This window comes from Mastacembelus armatus, chromosome 16, assembly GCF_900324485.2.
Source record: "Mastacembelus armatus chromosome 16, fMasArm1.2, whole genome shotgun sequence".
Classification (NCBI taxonomy): Eukaryota; Metazoa; Chordata; class Actinopteri; order Synbranchiformes; family Mastacembelidae; genus Mastacembelus; species Mastacembelus armatus.
The window spans coordinates 23,433,393-23,458,139 of NC_046648.1; the positions used below are offsets into that span (position 1 = coordinate 23,433,393).

The 24,747-nt window shown below is 41.6% G+C and overlaps 1 protein-coding gene across 4 annotated transcripts in view; it reads right to left on the reverse strand.

The window, feature by feature from the left end:
* Positions 1–24,747, reverse strand: part of sema6cb (semaphorin 6Cb) — a 130,294-nt gene that overhangs the window by 40,084 nt on the left and 65,463 nt on the right. For all 4 annotated transcript variants that reach the window (XM_026317013.2, XM_026317015.2, XM_026317014.2 and 1 more), the window contains 9 exons: positions 17,370–17,570; positions 13,779–13,893; positions 12,370–12,427; positions 8,350–8,406; positions 7,817–7,918; positions 2,948–3,038; positions 1,635–1,757; positions 787–875; positions 343–560 (listed from right to left, as the gene is read on the reverse strand). In XM_026317013.2, the coding sequence (XP_026172798.1) occupies positions 343–560; positions 787–875; positions 1,635–1,757; positions 2,948–3,038; positions 7,817–7,918; positions 8,350–8,406; positions 12,370–12,427; positions 13,779–13,893; positions 17,370–17,511 (995 nt within the window). In that variant the 5' untranslated portion in view covers positions 17,512–17,570. The remainder of the gene's footprint in view (positions 1–342; positions 561–786; positions 876–1,634; positions 1,758–2,947; positions 3,039–7,816; positions 7,919–8,349; positions 8,407–12,369; positions 12,428–13,778; positions 13,894–17,369; positions 17,571–24,747) is intronic.

The window sequence follows — 24,747 nt, forward strand, 5'->3', positions numbered from 1 at the left end:
TCTGCTCTATGTTTCTACAGGAACACAATGACTGGAATATCAAGTTTAACAAACTGTGTTTATATATATATATATATATACGTGATATGACAAAGTGATTTGATTATTATTTGCTTTCTAGGGAATTTCACATTCATGACAAAAACAAGAAAATGCAAATCAGAAAACATGAAGGTAACATTTGTCTCTCACATGGTTTGATGTGAAATTTAGAGGCAGGATTCTCCCGGGATCAGATAAAACAGAGTATTTATAGAAATTCGTCACCTTACCTCGGAAACACAAAACAAACAGATCACGTTGTTGAGAGGAGACTAACGGTGATCCGGAGCCAACACTGACCTGTTCGCCTGTGTGGTGAAGACGCCGAGCACGGCCGGGCGGTGGTTGATCTGCAGCACGTTGGTCAGTGACTGCAGAACGTCAAAGTAGAAGAAGGAGTCGCCTGGAACGGAACAGTTCAGTCGAGCTTTGAGAAACGACGTCCAGTAACGTTCCAGCACCCTCGGGGAACCGCCGTTGTCGTTTTTACAAACACGTGCCACTCTGGAGAAAACCACCTGAGGAGACAGACGGGGAGAATCCCTTAGAGGGGGCAGATCTAATGTATAAATCATGTTGTTGACCAGAACCCGCTCAGGCAGAGCCAACACGGAAAACTGAACAACAGTAAAATCTTGTAGGAATTTTGTTTGCATGGCAAGTGATGATGTTTGATTTCATTCAGCTCAGAAACAAAACAAACCACGAGTCTGGCAAGTGTCTGGTCTGAAACCAGTCTCTCACCTTGCCAAGAGTGGTGTACTCCACTGCGATCTCGCTGAAGAAGAAGTACACGTAGTTCCCATACTCGATAGCGTGGAGGAAATGGGGCTCTGTGGGAGACAAGAAGAAAAGATGTGTGACAAACATGCTGGCAGTGATGCCTTATTTCCAGCATGACAGTGCATTGTGAGCAGACTGGGAGTGGAGCTGCTAAACACAGATGCTCAATTTGGGAAAGCAGGTCCAGGAGAAAAGCAGGGATTGTGTTCCAAAATGCCAAATCGGAATATTAGGGTGGAAAAATAAGAAGAAACAATCACAGATTATAGTCATTGTGACTGAAAATACAGAGCTGGTTCTGGATCAGTGCTGATGAATGTAGTCTGGACTTTGAACCTGTATACAACAAGTCCACTTTTTGAATCAGAATCCTTGCAAAACCCTTATGGGAAGTATTCGGGTTTAGATTCTAATGTCTCTAAGTTGAAAACCTTAAACAATCATGAGAAAGAAAAGACTTAGCCCACAAACAATTGGCCTGTGAAGACAACTATGGAGTAGTCACTAGTCACATCAGCCAAGTCCCATCTTAGACTTTAAAGTACAGGAAACTCAAACTTGCTGATTTGCGTCTAAACACTTTTTAATTCTAAATCTTTTTTTTTTTTTTTTAATTTATCTTTATTTCTTGATCCAGACTCCGGGTTTTAAACCACCACGTGTTTCTTCACATGCAAAAAAATAATGACCTGGAAGACGAGTGACTTGAAATCATTTGCTATATCATCCACGTTCACTTCAGCTAGCCAACCACCTCACTATACTGCAGCTACATGTAACTATAATGATGTGAAGAAGCTGCTTCTCACCTCGCAGCCATTTGGAGTCGTACTTGACTGTTCGCAGGACGGGACTACTTTCTCCCAGACTTCTGTAAATGACTGCGTCGCTTGCCAAGAAGTCAGTCATGGTGGCCGAGTAGAAATCACCACCTGAGAGAAAACAGTGAGAGACATACTGTCAGGGATCACAACTCCCAAGAATAACCCACTTTGCTTAAGTGCGTATTTTAGTCACAGGTGACTTTTATTGGCCTTTAAAAAAAAGGAGCAGAGGAGAGCAGATGTAGGAGAAGCAGTCACTTTTAATAACACCCTGTGTGAACTTTGCATAAATGTCAGTGGAAACCTGGAAGCACTGAGTGCAGCGCTGTCTCTCTCCTCACTCTTCACTAAACTTCAGACCGCCGTGTTCGCAAAGTGTCAGATGGTTTCATCGCAATGATGAGGGACAAAATCTGAGCACACAGTCAGAATCCACCACAGTGTGAATTCACCAGGACCCTTTCATACAGCAGCTTTAAGCCTGGAAACTGTGCTGTGTTTATGTTACAGGATTTCCGGTCATACTCTCCCTCAGACAGATTTACAACGGTGCGGTGGTTGTTTCATATTCTCTGACCATTTTCTTCTTTTATTGTGCATCTTTGTATTCTTTGACCAGATGTCACAGATGAAACAACCCATTTACATCTTTAAGTCAGTACAAAGTTGTGTATTTTGAAAAATATGCTGCTGTGTTTTACAAAGTTACATGATTTTTCCACCACTCCGCGTATCCACTGGTTTCCATTCAATCATCTGCAGCAGAAAATAAATAAACAGACGCTGGAAAAATGCTGGAGTTGTATAACATCAAGTCTTCCTGTCAAGAGCTGCATTACATCATTCCGTCCAAATCCATTTGCACTTAATCTTCAGAAAAATGCATAAATTGCATAAAGCTGATACAGAATTGATGCGGATGTTTTAAGAGCCAAAAATCTAAGAACTGACAAAACTTGTTCAGCACAATTTAAAACAATTTGGCAAATAGTGGGTGCATGCATATATTTTTTAAATGGATAAATCTTACAAAAAACTCTGGGACGGACAATTAAAACTGCACTTCAGCACTTTGAGACTGCAGCTTTTGAACTGATGCTTCACCTCAAGAGCCCCCTAAAGGCAGATTAGCAATTTATTTGAACGACAGCAGCGTATGTAATCAAAGTCTGGTACATCATAATAGTAATTTCTACAGATTATTAAACAAAGTCCATGAAAACGAAACAGAACTTCAGGGAAACCTAAAGAAAGAGCTCAGCAGCTGTGCCCGTCTCTACGGCCAGTGGGTCACTCACCTGCAAAAAGGCCGACGTTGGACTGGCGGGACTCAAAGGGACATCGAGCCTGTCCCACCACCTCCTCTCCTTCTTGCTCCAGTGTTGACATCTGGTTCAGAGAGAACACAGCAGCAAAGGAGAACTTTATAAGACTATACACAGAGCAGTAATGCTAGCCTGATAGAAAAATGGGACAGAGTGAAATTGCAAACATAAAAAAAAAACAAACAATGTTACTGTTTACTCTTGTAAACCTGTGAGGTCGCTGCTGCACCAACTGCAAAATTAATCAGCTTCAAACACTGAAAAGTCTTTAATGTGGTGAGAACTGTGACTGCGTGCAAAAGATATGAACAAATCGATCTGTGATAATGAAAAGCAACACATGCACCGTAAAGACTGGGTTTATTTGATCTGTCATGGATGTGTGTGAAGTCTGAAATCCTGCTGTCAGAAGCAGAGAGGCAGTTAATCTCTCAGCCACATTATTTAGCTGCTAGTTTCTGACCTGCTGCTAACAAGCACACACACACACACACACACACACACACACACACACACACAGAGTCATGTTTCTATTATTTCAGAGCACATTACATCACTAACATCTACGGGCCTCAGCCTGACCTTACACCAGGTCTTCACTCAAAAGGCCCATGATATACATCACAGGGATTTGCTCTTTGTCCCCAAAAAGGAGTCGACTCCCCACAGTGTGACTGTGTAAACACATTTATGTCTCCATGGCATGAGTTACTCAGACCACACGCTAACAGTGCATCATGACGCTCATATGACAAACACCACAGCCCTGTTGTTTTTTTTGTCTGTCAGACTGAACTGTATCTGCACTGCAAAGCCACTTTACATGTGGAGGACATACGGTAACTTACACAGCTGAACCAGGGCGACTGCAGGAAATTAACAGCATTGGAAACATAAGCTCATCAATATGGGGAATGACTTGTAATAAAACAATCATAAAAGTAATTTTACCAAACAAGTTTAGTAAATATTTCTGTTCTTGTTTGGTACTTTAGTGTGTAACATACTCCTGCATCACCTGTCCTGTTTCTTTAATGTCATATGTCTTTTCTCATGTTTTTATTATGACTTGTCAAAAGACTTCAGATGTGGTTAAGCCTGAAATCAACTTTAGTACAACAAGACTATTCAAATGGTTGTGGAACTCATGGGTTTACACCAGTTTCTGTGTAAAAACTGGGTTATTATGGGTTTAAACCTTCTCTAACTGGACAGTTTCCTAATTGTTTGTTTGCTTTGTGACTTGGTTAAACTATGAAGAAGCTAAGATATCTAAAATCTGGGAAACCTTAGTTGTACACGTGCTGATAGCTTGTTATTCATGGTATTTTAATCAGCAGATTATTAATTGATGCATTATGTTTGAAATACTGTCAGATATTCTTTCTAACCACCTCTGTTAGTCACAGCAGTCTGTCAGCGCAGATGATTTGTAGGGAACATTTGTTTTTATTTCCACCTCAGACGACTGGGTGGTGGGTTGAGGGCTGCTCCGAGTACATGTGCAAATACGATCACTCCACAAGAAACAATATGCGATCGCAAACCTTACAATGGAGCTTCACCACCTAAACTCTGCATAAACACCCAAGGGATCTGTGCAAAAAGCACTTCAGACTCTGCAAGAGATATGTGTTTACACCACTGAACCTGATGCAATCCAACACAACAACTCTGCCCTAAATGTCACTTCTGTGAAGTGTTCAGTTATTGTTCGGAGGTAGACTCTAGTTTGTGTTGTCGCTGTAATGAATTGCTTTACATGGCACAAGTGCCACTTTTATTGTACCCACCACTTGCGCACCATCAAATGAGAGCTTTTGAGTAGATGCAGTGAAAAGTGCTTTTCACAAAAACATGAATAAAATCACACAAGTGAAGTTCAGAAAGTTGTGAGGACTAAGTTCTTTTAGTTTAGCTTTCTACTAGTTTGGCTTTTACCAAAGGAAGCAACACAGAAAAATGACCCCAAACAAGGTCACTCACAAATTTCTGACCTAAATCAGTGGGATGTTTTCTTCCAATAGTGCAAGAACCTGTTTATGTTTCATAGTTACCAGATTCACAAGGGTCAGTGATCTTACATATTTAAAAAAGGACATGTTGATGTAATGGAACGCTGATTTAAGTAGGAAGAGAGTCAAACAATCAGGAGGACTGTGACCAACAAAGAAATAAATAAAGGTGCTCAGCGTAGCATTCACTTTCTAATTAGTAATTAGAAAACAGAAGACTTGTGCTCTTCAAGTGAAGTTGAATTCGGTTTGAAATCGATCGGAAAATATTGACCAGACTTGTCACTTGTAGAGTGATTTGAAATTAGATCACAAAACAAAACAGACCTCAGAAGAGAGAAGTGAGGATTTAGCAGAGCTGTGGAGGCTGCAGGATCGTTACCCTGGTGGCTACATGAAGACAGATGGATTTGACGCTTCAAGGTTTTGGTTTCATCTCAAACGCACGGTGAAGACAGACTCTCTGTTGTCTACAGAGCAGCTGTCTCAGCAGTCTGGACAGTCGAGCTTCATGTTCATAGCTGGGCATCCATTCATGTCTTTGACCAACACACAGACGCCTCTGATACAATCCTCTGTTGTCCTCCACAGGTTTTTCAGGGAGTCCCAGAGACAGATTCCTTGATATGATTTACACTTCCTCCCTCTCTCCCCAGCTGCCTGGATAGTCATCTCTTGTATTTTTTTTTCCAGGCTAGGGAAAAAGACGAGGGGAGGGAGGAACAGCTGGGGGTTGCAGTGAAGGAGAATGTGTGGATGTGTTTTGGTTAAACTGTAAATCAGTCTGGGGCAGGGAGACGTCTGGACGTAGGCTGGTTTGCAGTTCTTTAAACATTTTAAATCAATCTTCTTCTTTTGTATTAACCTTCGGACAGACTGAGCAATGACACTGTGCAGGTCCTGAGACATGATTGGATCCTGCAAAGCAGTTGGAAACTAACTGAGTGAAGCAACATATGTTGACTTGCCAATAATTCAGAACTATTAACTATTGACTTTCGGTTTGGTTGACAGGGTTTTATTAAGACCACTGCTCTGCTCTCGTTGCCTTTGCAGGACCAAGCAATGTTTTAAGGAGGGTGATCGTCTGCTCGGACGTAAAGCATTAGCATTAGCACACAAACTAGCCTGTTAGCATCATAGAGTTAGCATCATTAGCTAACTACATTATTGTATTAAGCTAGAAAAAGCTTCTGTAACTCAGTGTAATGCTGATGGCTCTGTTCTGCATTTAATTATTAGTTTTGCATCCATACCTGAAAATACAGCAACGGCTACTTCACATTATGGAAATAAAACGTACAACTCCAAATATTCCAACTATTGTGTTGATTTCTTTTCTGTTATTTTTTGTACATTTTTTTGTACCATTCGTACAAAACATGCCATTCGCCGTTAGCAGTGATTTTACACTGAAGTCTCCGTTAGTTGGGACAGGAGTGTGCAAGTCGTCTTGCAAATTGATGGCAGTGGCCACATGATGTTTTTTACTGATTTCTTTTTGTGAAGTAAGTCTTGAGTTATGCATGTGGTCTTTTAGTCAACTGTTTGTATGATGTTTTGCCTCTCAGGGCTGTTACTACAGTGGGGGATATGGAGATGAGGTACAGCTGAAGGCCTCATCTTACATGACTTCATCTCACTCATATTCCCACTCCTCACTCTCTTCCTCTCGTTCCACCTCCTCCCTCAGCTTTGTTGTTTCTGAGATGCCAAAGAAGCCGTTGGATTATCGCCACCGTCAGCATATCTGGCCGACCGTCATCTGTTTTCTATCTCTGCATCTTGTTGAGTCAACGCTTTGTTTTGTCGGCATTAAAGTGTTTGAAGTCACCTGTCCATGTAAAACACAAACGTGGCAGCATTCAGAGTGAACAGTACGTCCCCAGTACAGCTCTGCTGCTGTTACACGGCTGTTTGGACAGATGTTCCACGTCTCTTTCGAGAGATAACCTCGAGTACATCTGACGCCACGGTTAGACCAGAGAAGTGCTGCATATGTACAGTCGGGCTGTTGGTTACTTTAACTTGGGAAAACTCTACATAACCACATTTCTCTGCATTTGGCATATGTGTCATGTACAGCCCATCCCTTTTTATGTAGTAAATCATTTTCTAGTTATTTTCACATGTGTGCCTGCAGTTTGAGCTTGCAGCTGTTTGTTGTCTCATCACTGAAAACACAAAGTGAAGTGCTGGCTGCCAGGCCTCGGCTGACAAATGCTGCGTTCGACCTAGTATGACCCATCTCTGTAGCTGTGTTTGTGGGTGTTATTTGAAAGATGTCATTATTTTATCCATTGTATGGGCTCTAGTAGAGCAGATAGGTGATAAGTATTTTACATGCTGTTTGATGCCTGACTTTAACTTGTCTTAATCCTATTTTACTTGATTTTTATTCAGAATTACTACTAATAACTTACTACAGTGAAGTGCACATTTCCTACCATTATCATCGTCTTTGGCATAGTGCATTTACCAAATATAAAGTATCCGGTCTTAAGTCTTATTCTTATGTAACCAACTTTAGCCTCACCAAAAAAGTATGTGTGTGTGTGTGATGTTTAGGTATTTCAAAGAAATTAATTGTAATATGTGAATATCTCAAGTAACGATACAGACCCCTCTTTACGTCTGTGTGTGTGTGACATAACATCCCTGACATGAAGCAAGTATGAACCATGATGAGTTTAGGCTGCAGTATATCTAGAATAACCAGATCTCACCTGAAACAGGACAAGGACAAACATATCTCACGACAGTTGTCATACGATCTCTTATCTGTAATTGAGGCCAGGAGGCTGCTCACAGCAGAATAATGTCTCACCTTATAGTTACGGCAGGTGGGGTTGAAGGCGTTGGTGCCACAGGCAAAAAGCGTCTCATCATTACGTGGCACCAGCACTTTGATGTAGTTGTAACATTCATCCTGGAAAGTAGGGAGATATTTTGATGTTATTGTACATCAGTGAGCTGGTCCACCTGGTTCCAGGCAGGCCGGCGACAGAATTAAAGGCAGACTTGCAGCAGGTAGACGGTACGTTTCATTGACTGCCACACAGACACAACCTTCCTTCTGTTTTACATTCATTATCGTAATCCCCAGGCTGATTCTTGTGGTTTCACTATAGCTCTGGGGAGGAAAATGTGATGCCAAAAGCCACAGTCTGCTGTCTCCTGATGGCTGTCCCACCGATTCTGATAAGCTACCCTGCACATTTTTGCTTATTACAAAATCTGCACTGTGCAGGAAAGGAAAGCAGAGGTGAAGGAAGAGAGTGAAAGAGGTGAGAAATGAAACCAACAGCAAAAACAGAGGGAGAGGGGAAGATGTGCATGTGTCCAGAAGATAATACTCACGCTGTTTTTCCCTCTCACGGTACACTTCTCTACATCCTTGGTCTTCCAAGTCAGTTTCTGAAAAATGAACAGACAGCCAACTGTCAGCTCAAAGACAAGCTGTTTCTCACTATCCCAGCTTTTGTTGCTCCCAATCGTTCAAGTGCTATTACGAGACAGCTGTGATGAAAATCTCATTAACTTCAACAAACTGTCGGGGAGAAAAACAAACAGAAAAATCAAGGACGCCTGTGACGGCCTGCACAGCTCATCAGTGGGCCGCTAAGCATTGTGGTTCCTCAGTGGTAAAAATCACTCTGCAAAATACGTCTGGAGCTGGGAGGGTGCACGCACGCACGCACGCACACACGCACACACAGGGGAATCAAAGGGCTGCAGCTGATGTTTGCATCAGTGTCTTGTCTATATGAGGAGCAGTCAGTTAGCCCTGATTAACCTGCCGGTCAAAAGCCCTCCCCCCATCCTGCATATACACACTCCCTGTATCAGGAATAGTCAAGTGAATTGTTATAGAAGTTCTGTCAACTCGCCAGCTGAATATTTAATACCCACATGGATTATTTACTGACCCAAAATTTCCCAGAGCTCATCGATAGCGTCGAGGACGCTCACAGTAATATAAATCACACTCCACTTTCTGCTCAAAGTCACTCAGAGGATCCTTTTTGTTAGCAGCCTCTCCCTGCAGGTGAGCAGACAGGGGCTTGATGTCATTCAGTGACATGACAACAGGGAACAGCCTTTACAAGCACAAGAAGTGCTGTGGAGTGTTGGACATTTAGCCTGCAGTCCGAGCTGGAGGCCACTCCTCTGATGTTTCTGATGTGTTTTTAATGCCAGGTTTTGGTTTGACTGCTGACTCAGCTTTCTGCTGTACGACTAAAACACTTCTAATGAACCTGTTCACTCTCTTCATCCACATTTTACTGACCATCGTCACACACACAGTCTGTGTTGACTACCAGATGTACCTGAATACATGTGGTATTTAATTATACATTGTGCCTTTAAATCTTAAGTTTATTGTTTGTCCCTGAATCCCTGCTAGAAGAGGAATTTGTAATTCTTGCAATTCAGATTCTTAAAGACATGTAGAAAACGTGGAGGGTCAGGGATGCCCTGAAGACGTCAAGACATTTTGGTTTTATTTAATTTTAAGTTCATTATTTATTCAGGTTTAGTTCTTGAAAGGTGATGGGCAACACAGACATGTGACTGGTGTAAATTGTTGCTGCCTGCGTAGATAGCAGTACCACTTATAATTGCACAAACTCTGCAATTAATATGTATGTGCAGTGGTCCGGTGGGTTTGCACAAATAAAATAATACACTGGTCTGGACAGAAGATAGCAAATGTTTTCCCAATGTGTTAAATATGTTTTGATTGCATTTCTTTATTTTTGCTGCATGATGTCACAGAAAATGCTAAAGAATCATTTAATTTCTGCAGCACCATCCACAGCACAGCCAGGCCCCTGATTATCATTCTGCACACTCATTTTGATGTCATATCGTAGCCGGAGATTCACTTCTCTTGGACCAGAAGTCCCTGAAACATAACACAATTAATCCTATAGGTTCTTTTCTTCTTAGAGCTGATTTTACATTTCAGCCCAGCAGCCAAACCAGAAACTACTTAGAACTTGTGAAATCAGCCTGACTGGTGCAGACAGGAAAAAAAAAAACCTCAGTGTCCTTGATACAGAGGAGACTCCTATTTTATTTGAGGACCACACTAAGGCAGTGCTGTTTTATTAAAACACATTTAATAATGAGGCTGGTATTTTTCTATTTTGCTTAAGGTCAACAAATGTCTTAAAAGGACCAAAACCAACAATGCACGAGTCAGTCTCTCAGTATCTTATTGTTTCTGTAGTACTTAGCACCAAGCCCATTAGTTCCTTCAGCAGAAAGATGTCTTTGGAAATAGGTCTTAAATCTATGGCTTCATTTTTAAATAAATAAAATAGATTAAATAAAGACTTTCCCTAAAAGAACACCACAATCAAATGTTACTGAAAGAGGAGGAAATGCTTTGCTTGGGGACTTTTTATGGCGTATCCTTTGCATGAATAAGATTTTACATCAACAAGCTGTTTTTGTTATATGGAATTAGCAGAAACAAACCACAGTGGCTGTGATCATGATAATAAGGAGAGATAATAATCATCCTTTGCAGCAGTGACAACACTTGTCATTATAATCAATTTGTCTTTTTTTGTGTCTTTTCATGGGACCTGTGCAAAGTAAAAGTGCACATATATGTCTACTACACTTGCACTACAGGGTGCAAGAACATTTTTCGTTCTAAAACGGAGGCGGATCGTTCTAAAAAGGAGGCGGATCGTTCTAAAACGGAGGCGGATCGTTCTAAAACGGAGGGGGATCGTTCTAAAACGGAGGGGGATCGTTCTAAAACGGAGGGGGATCGTTCTAAAACGGAGGCGGATCGTTCTAAAACGGAGGGGGATCGTTCTAAAACGGAGGCGGATCGTTCTAAAAAGGAGGCGGATCGTTCTAAAAAGGAGGCGGATCGTTCTAAAAAGGAGGCGGATCGTTCTAAAAAAGAGGCGGATCGTTCTAAAAAGGAGGCGGATCATTCTAAAACAGAGGGGGATCGTTCTAAAACAGAGGGGGATCACAAAATACTAAACTCAGTCAGAATGACAAACCCTAACATTTCAGGGTTTTTTTCTGAGCAGCAAACAGGATCCTGGAGATTTTGAAGTCAGCACTCTGCCCAGGTCCCTACATACAACACCTCCTGTATGACTTTGTGAAGATCTGACTCGATTCAGCAGGAGTCAGCATTATGGTAATAGGTCCTGCCTTGTCCACGCTCGATTTGGTTTACTAATAATTACTTATGGCCACTCAGGGCCCAGGGAGATCAGTGAAGGGGAGAATGTGAATGAGCACCCAGCAGGAACTGGTCCGTGATGAAGAGGATGCACCATTTTCCGGTGGTCTGAGTCAGTCTCACACTAATGATGAAGCTCAGGTGTTTAATAGGAAAGTGAGACTGTGACGGCAGAATGTGGGTACAGTCTTAATAATTGTTCACTCAGTCCTGACGTCACGCTGGTGACTAGCTAAAGAAATGCATCATATACAAATATTCAATATCTAACTCCTCACATAATAGAAAGAAAATGGACTAACACTCCAGTTCTCATTTCTTTGTGCCAGAGTCTCCACCCAAATCAATAGCCCAGATCTCCTTGACATGGAGTCGTGGCCTTATCAGACTGAATATTGTGTTTGTTGCTAATCTAAATACGAGCAAACAAAAGTCCAGGCCTTGGAGGACTTTTTATTTAAGTACAATCATGTTTGACAAATGAGATTCAGATAGGAGGGAGCATAGCACTTCAAAAGCCAAGAGTACCGCTCCACTTGTATTGGATATATGTCTGAAGAGCGATTGCTTAATACTTGAATGAGAAGACAGGCACAGGGCAGAAAGGAAAATAATGAGAAAGAAACATTACAAGAGATTTTTTTTTTTTTCCTGCAAAAATACACAGTGTCGTCCAGAAAAACAAGGACAGAATTGCATTCTCAAGTCTGAACAGCACTGCCTTTCATTAAAGCCCTACTTCAAAACACATACAGGTCTATTTGGATATTTGTGATTTACTAGAATATCAGCATTGACAAGAAAAGCCTTAAATGATTTTATTGTTTTCTCATATTGCACATTTAATGACTATTGAATTTATTAACGTGGTTCCTTACGTTGAATAAAGTTAAATCAGGCTCTCAGGTTATTGGCATTGATTCTGACGGCTCAGAGTGATCACACACTGCCTACAATGTCAGACTCTTAGAAAAAGATTTGAGTTTGAGGAAATCAAGCGACCACATTTCAGCTTCACTGATGTTCTGTATAAATAGATATCCAGTCAAAGGTTATAATTTATGTTGTACCTGGGCACTTAAGTTTGACAGGTGACTTTTAATGGCAACACAGTGAACGCAGGTAGATTTTCAGACACGGGCATAGACGGACTTTCCTACCTGCTGTGGGATTATCTGCTCAGATGAAGTGGCAAGATTGATGGCAAACACATGGTCCCTGCAAGAGACAGAGTAGCGAGACACCATTAGTCGGTCCATTTCCACATGCTTTCCGCCAGCACTGACACTTTTTGAATGCAAAGCACATTAAGCCTCCGATTCGAAAATGCTTCGACTGTATTTCGCAGTGAATTGTGTGTGTGAGTTGATTGAAGCTGGAAACTGGATTAAGAGGCAGTTTGTTGGCTCTTCAACTTCAACACCACAGGTTTTCCAACAGTCAACAAAAGCCATATAAATCATTTTATGAAGTGAGGCATGCACTTTGCTGTACGAAGCTGAGGGAAAGATCAAGTTCATCTAGGTACTGAGAGCTCTGCACGCTGAGACCGAGCCAAAAGCTATAGCAGGATTTATTTTTCACCAATGAAAATAGGAAGAGGAGGTGCAACCTCATACTTTTTTAGATAACTAACCTATGACATCTTGATCAAAAGGGGCACAACATGTAATTAGGTTGAGGAGAAACTGCAAAGAAGAAGCTTAAACAGTGAACATGAAAGCAGTTTGAAAAAAAAGTACCTGAAAAATCTCACAGAATAATAATAAAAAGCTTCTGTAGATTCAGGTATGAGCAGTGACTAAACCCCAAACATTTTACTGTGGGTCGCTCTGGAAGTCTTAGATTTATAAATCACTCTGAAACTCATCCAAATATTTTGCTGATAAATAACCAATCATGTCTCTATTCATGCTGCCACAGGGCCATTGTTCTTTTTCTTCATTCTGCTAATGGTGTTTGCCTTTTATTATCTTTACTGTTGACATTATGTTTTCTGTTTGCTTTTTAATTTTGCTTCTCTGTTTATTAGCCTGTACATTTTGTCCATTTCTCTCCCTTTGGTCCCTCTCAGGGGCCCATTCGCCTCTCGCCCAGATATCATTTTAAATAAGACCTGAATTGACTTTATGCTTAAATGAGTTTACTGTTTAAATGAAAGTTAAACATTATGTAAGAACTCATAAGATAAAGGTTTGGGCTCTGGTAACTTGTGATTATAAATTTTTCACATTAATGAACTAAACAACTAAAAACAATAATTGGGGATTTAATCAGTCATGAAAGACTTTGTGATTGGAGTTTGAACCATGCATCAGATTTGCAGAGGTTGACAAACTGTGCAAGACAATGTCTAAAACTGCATTTACCGTTATTAGCTTTGTGAAATTTACACATGCAGGTGAGGGAGGAAGAAATATGCAAATGTTTCAGATAGTGACAGATAATGAGTGTTGTGACGACACATGAAGCAACTGCCTGCTTATCTAATGTCTTATAATTAATAATTTTAGTTATAACAGCAGATCCTGTGTAACGTGAAAACAGCAGGTGAGTGGTGATGACTGACCGGGCAGCAACGTAGAGCATGTGGTTGATCCTCAGCATCCTCTGGAAGTCCAGGCCCAGGCGCATGGTGTCATTGTCTGACAGGAGTCCCTGGAAGCTGGGGTAGAGGTAGGAGGCTACGAGGGTGAAGGAGATGAAGGAAAAGAAAATCATTTATAATATTAACTGTCGATGGTTTCTCAGCAAAGACTCCAAGACTAGACTAAGAAAGCAGTAAAAGAAAGTCAGCTCAAACTGACAAAAAGAAAGTAAAGAATGATATGAATGCAGGTGAGCTTTCCAAAACATGTCATTCATTCTTGCTGTCATATATCCCTGATTCTGCCAACAGCTGTTTGACAGTTTCACATGCATAGAACAACAGTGGGTAGTATGCACAACAAATAAGTGAAGTTTACAATTTGGCCTATTGTCCTGAAAACCAAGAGCATAAGCTGCATGTTAATGTGCACTCGTGGAGGTGGACGTGAACGGGTAAGACATCATCCAAATTAGGGGACTCATGTCACTGAAGTCAGTCTGATTTGAATAAAAGGATCCTGCTAAACATTTCTTAACGGGCATGTCTGCAGACTGTGCCAAGTGGAAACGGGGAAACAAATCTAAAGATAGAACACGTCTGCCTCAGAGGTCACAAGAGTTCAATCTGCACTGAATGATTTCACATGGTGAAAAAAAATCTCAATTAAAATTTCTATCAAATTGTTAAAAAAGACAAAGACATAAGGCTTTCTGCAACCAAAGGCAGATTTAATATACAGTTCAATGGAAATCAGGTGTGGTCATGCATGAAAAAAAGATGTGTGTGCAGCAGCACAGGGAGTGTGAGATGAGAGAGTTGGTGTAAAGAGAGAGAACGATATTTCTCTATGTTGCATTACTGCTGATTTTCATTTTTCCTTTTCCTCTTCTGCGTTTTGTTTCCATCACAGCAGACTAACTCACTAGAGAGAGAACCAGTCAGTGGATGCAAACCATGTTTTGGAACCACTCAATAAAAAAATACCTAAATAAATAAATAAATAAATAAAAGCTTTGAGCAGAAATAAAATTAGCTGCTCTATACCGACACCAGGTCGTCTTCCACATCAGACGTCCCCCTGCTGTTTCCTTTTTTTGACCAGGCAAAGAATCAGCTCAAGGCCAGGACACTCTGGATCGGTAAAGTACAGTATTGAGTGCCCTCCCGCCTCTCATCCGACCTGGGTTGCTGCTGAATTAGCAATCCCCGCTAGAGACACACCACAATCTGAAATTAGTCTCCCTACAGGGAGCCGTACTTTCCCCTAAACGCTCATCTTGAATCGACTGTTTAAAGATTTAAGCGTCCAATGTGTGGCTGAGAGCTGGACCTTGCTGTACTGTCTGGTGAAGAGACTCCCAGTGGCTCAGCCGCCCTCCCCACTATCCTCCCCCTGGCGAATAAGGATTTCTAATTACTCTTCAGCACTTTCACATCCTCTGAAGTTTAGGGGGCAGGTGGGGCACTGCTCAGGGCAAACTCCAGGAGGAGGTGACTGTGCAGAGAGTTATTTAAGCATTCTGCATCTGGAAACACAGGCAGCTCTGCTGGCCAGGGACCAAGTAAAAACCAGAACTCTTCATCATTAGGCTGCATTCAGTGCAACACTGGCTCAGTGTCAAGAGTAAAAAATGAACCTCTTCTTTCATTTCAATGTCCATCCTACATGAATGTCCCAGTAAAACTAAAACCAGTACAGCAACACACTGCAATTGCAGCTAATTAATCCTGTAGTTAATTAATTCTATTATAGTCATCAACAGGAAGTCCTCTTTCAAGCACAGATACCAAAATATTTGGTGATTAATTATGAAGATGTGCTGCCTCCCCTTGTCTTACATTATAGTGAACAGAAAATCATTTGCTTTCAGATTGCTTGGTCAGATCACTGCAAATTTTAGAGCTCCAGGAAAAGTACACAGCTCATGTTTACCTGGGCTCTAATGTTTAATTAAGAAAATTATTTGCACATTAATCAATAACAAAACACACACAACAAAAAAAACATCCTGCAATCCAATTGCAATCCTGAGAGGGACCAATTTGTCAATATGCACAAAAGCATATTCTGAATTGAAGGAACATACATTAAACATTAACAAATAAATAGTCTCTGAGAATAGACTTTATTAGAAAATGGCTTCAAAAACTGCACTTAGTTATTTTCAAATACCACATGAGCTGGATCTTGCTGTTATTTTTTTCTGTCCTGGGTTTTGACAAAAACATGTATAACTCCATGTGGCACTGCTGGACTCCTAAATCAATCTAGCGTAGCATTCAGTCTGTCACCAAAAAGCAGAAAATACTGAGGTGACTTGTCCGCTCACTTCCCAAAAGGAGTAACGAGTTGGGTATGATTTCATAGACTTCAGCCTGATGAAGTACAACGATTCATAATGGACGTCTCCCAGAGTTGTGAGGGACCTTGTGCCACTGCTGTCACCTGCTGGAACCAGAGGTGACAAATTGCTCTCATTACACCTGGGATGGAGCCCCACATATAGCACTATTAGCACAGCTATTTCTGCTAATGGTCGCGCTACTCTCTTCCAGATAGATCAATTACAGTGTGTGGGCCATAGTCTCAGACACCTCTTAAATCAATTATGGACCATTACATTTAGCTTCCAGGGCCTTTTCTATTGCCCCCTGGTGACAGGGTGGCACTGATGGGTCCCAAGGGTGGTCTGATGAAGCAGTGTCTCCAAGTGTCAAAGATATCAATGATCCTCTTTAGTAAAAATCTTATCTTTCCAGATGCTGCTGAACTCTGTTAATGCAGAGTCACATGATATTTCCACAATAAAAATAACCCTGATTTTTCATTTTATTTAAATCGATACATTTTTTATTCAAAATTGTAACTTTCTCCAACTTTTCTGTGCTTGTGTTTATCTCATATCTTTATCGTCCTTTCATTTCTTTTTCATTTGCATTTTAATGTTTCTCATTTTTATGAGGGTTTCTTTTTTTGCATTAAGTAAAACACTTTAAATCTGAGGATGAAAATGGGTTATGCAAATAAACCTACCTTAACTTTATGGAGTGTCAATTTTATTACAGTTTTAAAAAAATCATTTTTGCAAAATAACAAAATAAAATGAAAGAAATATTAGTATTTTATAAATCAGGCTCCAGCTCATGTGAAAAGGTTTTGCTGTATGTACTTCAAGTCCAAGGTTTATCTGTTGAAAAAGTTACAACATATATATGTCAAAATCTTTCTACTTGTATAATAAAAACTTGAAAATAAGGTTCAGTTCACCTTTGAAACAGACTTTCATTTCTTACAACGACATCTCAGCTCTGACTTGTGTTTGCTGCAATTGTTTCCTGTGCCGAAATGACACTTTTCATACCAAGTCAACAAAACTAAAGGAAAAATTTCCCAGCAGCTGAATAAACCTCTGCAAATTTACTTGGTGCAAACATGACCTTAAACACATCCACCTCACTAAGCCCTGTTCCCCAGTGGTGGGATATAATACCTTAGTGACCCTCGCTTTACTTTTACATCTACTCCTGCAACAGGGATCACCATGGCAACACAACAGATTTTAAACTCACACTCTCTGCCCACGATGCTGATTGGTTCCAGGTCTTGGGGGAACGGCGTGGCTCCTGAGGACAGCTGAGGTAAGAAGGCGGCTACGGTGAGAGCCAGGATGGCTGGCAGGACGGGCCGAGGCGAGCCGGCCATCAGCCTCATTTTGGCAGAAGATAAGACCTCACTAGAAGCACATGGCCCACAGCAGATTTGCCTCCCACCTGAAATGAGATTTATGATTATGTGGGTTTGAGTGGTTAGCACATCTGAGCCACATCTGAGGCATTGTTGTAAAAAAGCAAACAGCAAATGCATACTGCTATAACTAGTGCTACAAACTGTAAATTGTGTTTGTCCTTCACAAGACGCCTTTATTCACGAATGCTGCAACAATTACATAACAATTACAGCAGCAGTGTTTAAAGGCTGGGGGCTACGTTCTTATTAGCATGCAATGCCTTATGTCAGTGCGGAGATGTGATTGAGTGTCCGCTGAACCGCTGAGATGGCAAAAGTGCAGAGATGCACATAAAGAAGAGGTAGATAGAATGAGAAGAAGAAGCAGACAGAGGGAAGAGAAGCAACTAGCACAGGAAGTGCCCTGACCACCGGGACACCCACCTCATTTATCACTAACCAATGTCTGTCACAGGTGAGTTAGCATGATTAAACCTTCACCCACACCGAGGAGGATCAACTAGCATGTATGACACAACAGGGTCCTGTCCCTGGGGTACTCCACGTCACGATCAGCTAAGAAAACCTTTAAAAAATTCCTGGGCCTCGATCAAAAATCAAGATCAAATCACATTTTGGCAGACTTCCCACCAAATGTCATCAGTATCTTACTAACAGAAAAATAACTAATTAACATACAGGACAGAAAGCTTTAAGTGATGTTAAGCATGAAGTAAAACACGAACATAATTGCACGTTATCATTGCCATTATGTTTGTTGCACTTGTTGTTCCAGGCGACTGGTCCCGAATACAGACATACAACCAGTACATTTCTTCAGAAAAAGGTTGGCTGGTAAACAAGTAGTGAATTATTCATTCTGTATGTCTAGATGTAGGAAGACTAATTGGATTTGCATAATTACAGTACTTGAACATCTCAGTAGGTGAACAAATACAAAGGGCACTACAGATAAAAAAAAGAAATTGTCTACAGAAAAGTTAAAGATGTTACAAGACCACAGAAAGAGTCCGACAAGTGATCTCACACAATTTCAGAATAAAAACAAAGGACTGCTGCGACAGCTCAGCATGCAAAGATGGTGCAATCTCATCCACCTCCATACTGTGTATTTAAAGTCACAGATAAATATTTTCACTAGATTGACAAGAACGTCCTGGAAATGCTGATAGAAAATGGTTTATGTACAGGTTTCGTTGGCTGTCTGTGCAACAACTGCATACAAATGTTAATTTCCACATGTGTTTGGTATCTGAGGGGACAGACAGTGACAGATGGATGGCAAAGGGATTTGTTGAAACAGACTTCAAACTTTGATGACCTGTGCTCACTGCCAACTTATTAAGGGCAATGTGCCCTCTATGGGTTTCTTACAAGCCTTCCCAAGTTTATGTGCTGTGTCACTTGGCAATGAGACTTGGGCCACATGGTTTTAAGTGGGAGCAGAAAATTAAGTCAACAGAGACATGATCTGTCATCAATATTGATAACAGTCTGCTTCATTTAAATGCAGAGGAGAAAGCTGCATTTAGCAATGAGGTCAAGCGATGATCACAATGCAATAAACTGAGGGGAGTGGGCGTCTGCTTGTGTTTACTCTGGGAATTGCTGCTTGCGTGGTCTGGTTTAGGCCAGATACAAAGACAACATACCCGATGGATCAGCCTCATATGCCACGATCTTCATCTGCCAAGGACGACAGATATTTGAACAGATTATGTTGTAGAGGTATTACTCCAAAAAAACAAATCCATGTGGAAAATCCTTTAAAATGTCAAAAACATCCAGACAAGACAAAAGGACGTTGGTAAATGTAAATATTGAATTTAGATCATCATTCAAAGAGTCCCGAACACCAAAACATCTATGTAAACACTTCCCTTCTGCTGTGAACACACACAGACAGACACCCAAAAAAACACGAGCAGAATTAGATCATTAGCTCCTCGAGAGGACGGAGAGAGCAGAGATGGTTTACTGACAAGTTACGAGGCACGTAGCTTAAAGAACGCAGCCAGCAGTGTGTGACGGTGACGCATGCAAAACAAGACAACCACAGTGAGTAACAAGAGATCATGCAAGACCAGTCATATAGACTGAAACTTAAGCTAAGACCTCTACTACAAGCCAAAACACACACACACACACACACACACACACACACAGACACACACTCTCACACACACACACTCACACGCAGACAGACACACACACACACACACACACACACACACACACACACACACACACACACACACAGACAGACAGACAGACACACACACACACACACACACAGACAGACAGACACACACACAGACACACACACACACACACAGACAGACACACACACACACACACACACAGACACACACACACACACACACACACAGACACACACACACACACACACACACACACACACACACACACACACACACACACACACACACACACACACACACACACACACACACTATCGACTCTTCATTATCATTATCCTGAGCTGCTGCTGGACACACTTTGCAAGATTTACTGCATTAAAGTAACAGAGTTTACTCGAGCTACAAGGAAGTGCACGATGGTAAGTCGAGACAGGAGGGTTTGCCTGTAGACCGCATAAAACTCTGGATTAAAAACCTGACTGCCAAGTGTGTCAGTAAGCAGCACAGACAGACAGAGTGACACACCATTACTGACAATAAGCAAACCTTCTTTGGTTGCCAGATTCCCCTGAACTTATTACTCTAAACTGTCATGGCCTTTAGCCATTTTCCAGTGGAAAACTAGTCAAATAGGACTTTGCTGTGTGAGGATACAGGTCTGACATAAAATCAAATCACGAGCCATTAGCCAAATGCAGGGAAGTGATCGTTCACCTTTAGATTCCAGACTGGCTTTTGGGAATTATTACCCCAAATATTGACACGGTCAAGTCACACTAAAGCACTCAACTTTACAGACACAGATTTATGAAGTTCCTTTACTTTGTTTGAGGAGTACAGAGGGGTAAATAACACAACAAACACATCTGCTGTTGCTAAGCTCCCATGTTTACCTCCCATGTAAATGTGCCAACAATTCAACCCCCCATCTGGATTTCTGAACTTTCTTAATTTAACCAAACACAAAGCCCAACCAGTTAATGACTGTGTGCAGTACAAGGAGGAGTGGATGGCTGATGAGCTGACAGCTGCCGAAGGGAAATAAGCCACCACTTATCCAATCGCATGTTTGCCCTCTGTGTTCCAGGGCTTGGACGGGAGGGCTTGGATCATTTTGTTTTTAATGAACTGGACTTGTTAAGCCATCTGGGAGACATTGGCAGTTGGGTCTCTTTGGAGGACAGGGGTTTCTAGGAGGCTTGGACACACCATGGAGTACTAAAGTACTCTTTATTTGGATTAACCAACAGTGCTGCATCTGATGACTGATAAAATATATCCACGTAGATTCAGGACTCTCAAGACCTTTTACTTAGTTTACACAGTAATGAGCCTTAAAAAAATAAGAAAATCCTGGTATTTATTTTTTGGGGTGGATAACAGCATGGAGCCATTTAAAGTCATACATAAAGTCCCATCCATCCATCCATCTTCCATACCCGCTTTTCCTGGCTCAGGGTCACGGGGATCTGCTGGAGCCTATCCCAGCTCTCTCTCGGGTGGAAGGCAGGGGTACACCCTGGACAGGTCACCAGTCCATCACAGGGCCACATAGAGACACACAAAGACAAACAACCTCACACACTCACACTCACTCCTACGGGCAATTTTAGAGTCCATACATAAAGTCTTGCAAGTGAATTTTTAAATCACGCAGTCCCCCCATTTGGCTGGAGATAAGAGGACTATAAAAAGTCACACTTTATATCTAAATTCCAATTTTATCCTCAATCAGCTGCTTTGCACCTGTCGGCTCTTGGGACGTCTATTTTCTGCTAACACCTGCTGCACAAAACTAAACGGTGGAGCATAATCCTGATGCAGAGTCAACCTCTAATATTCTCTGACCTCACTGGTGCTTTGGTGGCAATGTGGCTAATCCACTGGCTTTGGATATCCACAGAATACAGTATAGCTGTCACCTCACACCTCAGTGCACCTGGAAATCTCGGAGCCCCTGAGCTATAGACGTTTCTAAGCCCCACTATCTTCCACTCCGAAACATTTGTGTGTGAGCACATCCCTGGTCTCTTCAATCATTTCAGACAATTAGCCACATTAGCCTCTCAGCAGGCCATTGCCAATAAGCCTCTTATGATGGGCTCTCTCTCATAGCACCAGGATGACAGTGACAAGATAAGTATAGTTGAGAAAGCAATATTTATGTTTTTAAAACGATTAAAAACACAGATACTATTCACCAATAAACGTCTATGGGCAACAGCCGATATGACGTGATAGATCCTGGGTGAAGAACACAACAGGAGCATTGTGGTGTTGCTTGTGGATCCTATAGATACAGAACATGCTCTAAGAACAAATACTCTGACATATTGTATAAACAAGCCCCCCCCCCCCGAGGTAGGATTGTGATTTGTAATACTGGGCTACATAAACCAAGTTGGACTGGACTTCAAACATCGTTACAGAAGCACATACCTGTAAAGAAACCACATATTTAAAAATGAAGTACTGTAAGGCTTTGGATAACTAAATCAGTATTAGGAAATAATCACAGGGTGTCATATTGTCTCGCTTTTCTTGCTTTGCCAGACCATTACAAAAAAAAAAAAAAAAAAAAAAAAAAAAACTTGCCTAATCATTTGTTGTTGTCAAAACAAGCACACGGGAATTTTAATGTGACAGGAGGAAAAACAGCACATGATATGAATGTTGCGTGGTGAGACAAACATTTCATTGTTGAGGCTTGAGCCATATTGTCCCTCCCAAACCCCCTTTGGAAGGTTCATCAGACCACCAATCTCACTGCAGTCCCATGACACGAATCACACAGCTCATCACCATCTGCACACAGCTGTTTTTCTCTTGTGTTTACATCCTTCCTGGACTTCACTCCTCACAAACAGTCGAGGCTGATATTCAAACACAACAGTGAGTTGAAAAAGAAAATTTCCTGAGAATACCGACCATGAATATTCTTCTGACACAAAACACCAGCTGAAGACGCTGGTCTGTTTTAAGCAGTTCTTTCCTTTACCTGCCAGTTGTTTCAACTCTGCACTTAACCCTCTTAGATGGAGACACTTTGCTAATTAGATTTCCAATGGCTAACCACGCAGACATCGTCGCAGCAAATTGGAATTGGGATTAAAGAGTATTTGGCAATAACAGAGAACAACCCCCACAGGACACAGAGACGGATTCTATGGACTCGTTTTTAGATGGAGGTTACATGTGGCACAAATTCATTCTAGTGTAGTTACACACTAACTCCAATTAAAAATGCCTTTTCAAACACCCTTACACGATCCCCTCAGTTTAGCAAGATCTGCACAGTAGAATTTAAAGCTGCCTGTGGTAATTGGGTTTCTTCACTGTAGAGCACGATGGAACTAAAAGGGTTCGAGAACTTTATTTAGTCATTATGGCCACAAGCACAAACAAAAGCGAACGGCTTTATATTTGTCACGGTATTTTCTTTCTTAAATCTGATGCCACGTTTTAGTCGTTCTGTGTTAGCTTTGCTGACCAGTAGGTAGATCCTGTGTGTAAATGCTTGACACAGCGGAGACTTCTAAGCTCAGCTGTTGAACACAAACATGTCAGATAAAGGAGCTGGGGATTTCTGTGCATTTCAAAAGGCCCTGCAGTGCAGAAACAGAACAGCTCCAGGGGACCTTTGTGCCAACATTTTAAAAAGTCCATTAGTATCCCTAGTCAAAGAGGAGTGATGGCTGGCTTCTTTCCTTTTACTAAAAATAGAAAACCGATGGTCCCCGTAGTCCTTCCTTCTTGGATTAGTATGTCAACTGCCTAGTGTCAATATAATGTAGTCTCGTCCTCGGAGTGTCTGCATTGTGCCATGGAGGCCAAGATGGTATCCAGGATGAGATGTGTCTGTCAGGGGAGGCTGGGACCATCCTTGCCATCAATGCCACTCAGGCTGTTCCCAGAGGAATGCTACTTTAACCTCAGCATCCACAGAGTTCAGACAAGTGACGGGTTGTGCTGTTGCAGCGGCCATTGATTGTCACCCCGTGTCAGACTTCTCTACTCTGTCCTCATCGAAGGATCCCCACAGATTAGAGCCTGGTTTATACTTGAGCTTCCATGGCAGATCTTTAGAGGATTGATGTCAATGTAAAATCAAGTTGACAGTAAGAGCCAACAAAAGTTTTGGGAACTGTTCCAGCACTGCACTGTTGTGACATACACTATCTGTTGTGGGGGCGATGATGCAAATATTGGTGTCTCACTTAACATCAAGTGTTGAATAAGAATGGAAACTTTGGGCCAAATGCTTTTTGCACTTGTATCTTGTATCAGTGAGAAGTACTGCTGCCTCCAGTCAGGCGTACTCTAAGGAATTCTTTCTACAGACAATGAATTGCCAGATTTCACATGGAGGGATCTATGCAGGACTCAGACAGTGAGACGATTCTCTGATCGATCTGCAAAACCGCTGCAGGCATCATCCATCGTCTTCATGTCCATTTGCAATGGGCAAAATAAGAAAGGCCCAGAGGCCTATCAGCTGAAGACAGACCAGGCTTGCACCAGAGCAGTCCTCTTCATTTTTCTGCCTACTGTTAATTATTTAGATTCATCTCCATAGAGGAGTATGACTCCCCCAACCATTACGTGGTCAGTCAGGATCCACCTTTAATCTTCTCTGGCCCGTATGGCATTTGCTTAGTTCTTCCTTGGGGTCACCTAATCAAACACATCAGTCTTAAATACGCTGGGCAACATTTGTGCTAGCCCATCTCCTCATCTCTCTTCCTTCTCTTCATACATAAAAGTGAATGTTAACTACCCCCTTCTCTCAATCTCTTTCTCATCAATAATTCAGAATGTTATTGAGAAACACTACCTGAACCCTGTATTGACAGAAATCCAAGCACCGTCATTCCCTCAAGGGCGTCATAATTGGATACCCCCCGAGGCTACTGATGCGAAATGCAGAGCAAGAGGGGAAGGCAGACTGAGAGTTGTTGTTTTCTGTATTTTACCTTTCTATTTCAGAGACTCCAATCTGACCCAAGACCTGAAGTAACCCAATTTACTAACTTGTGGA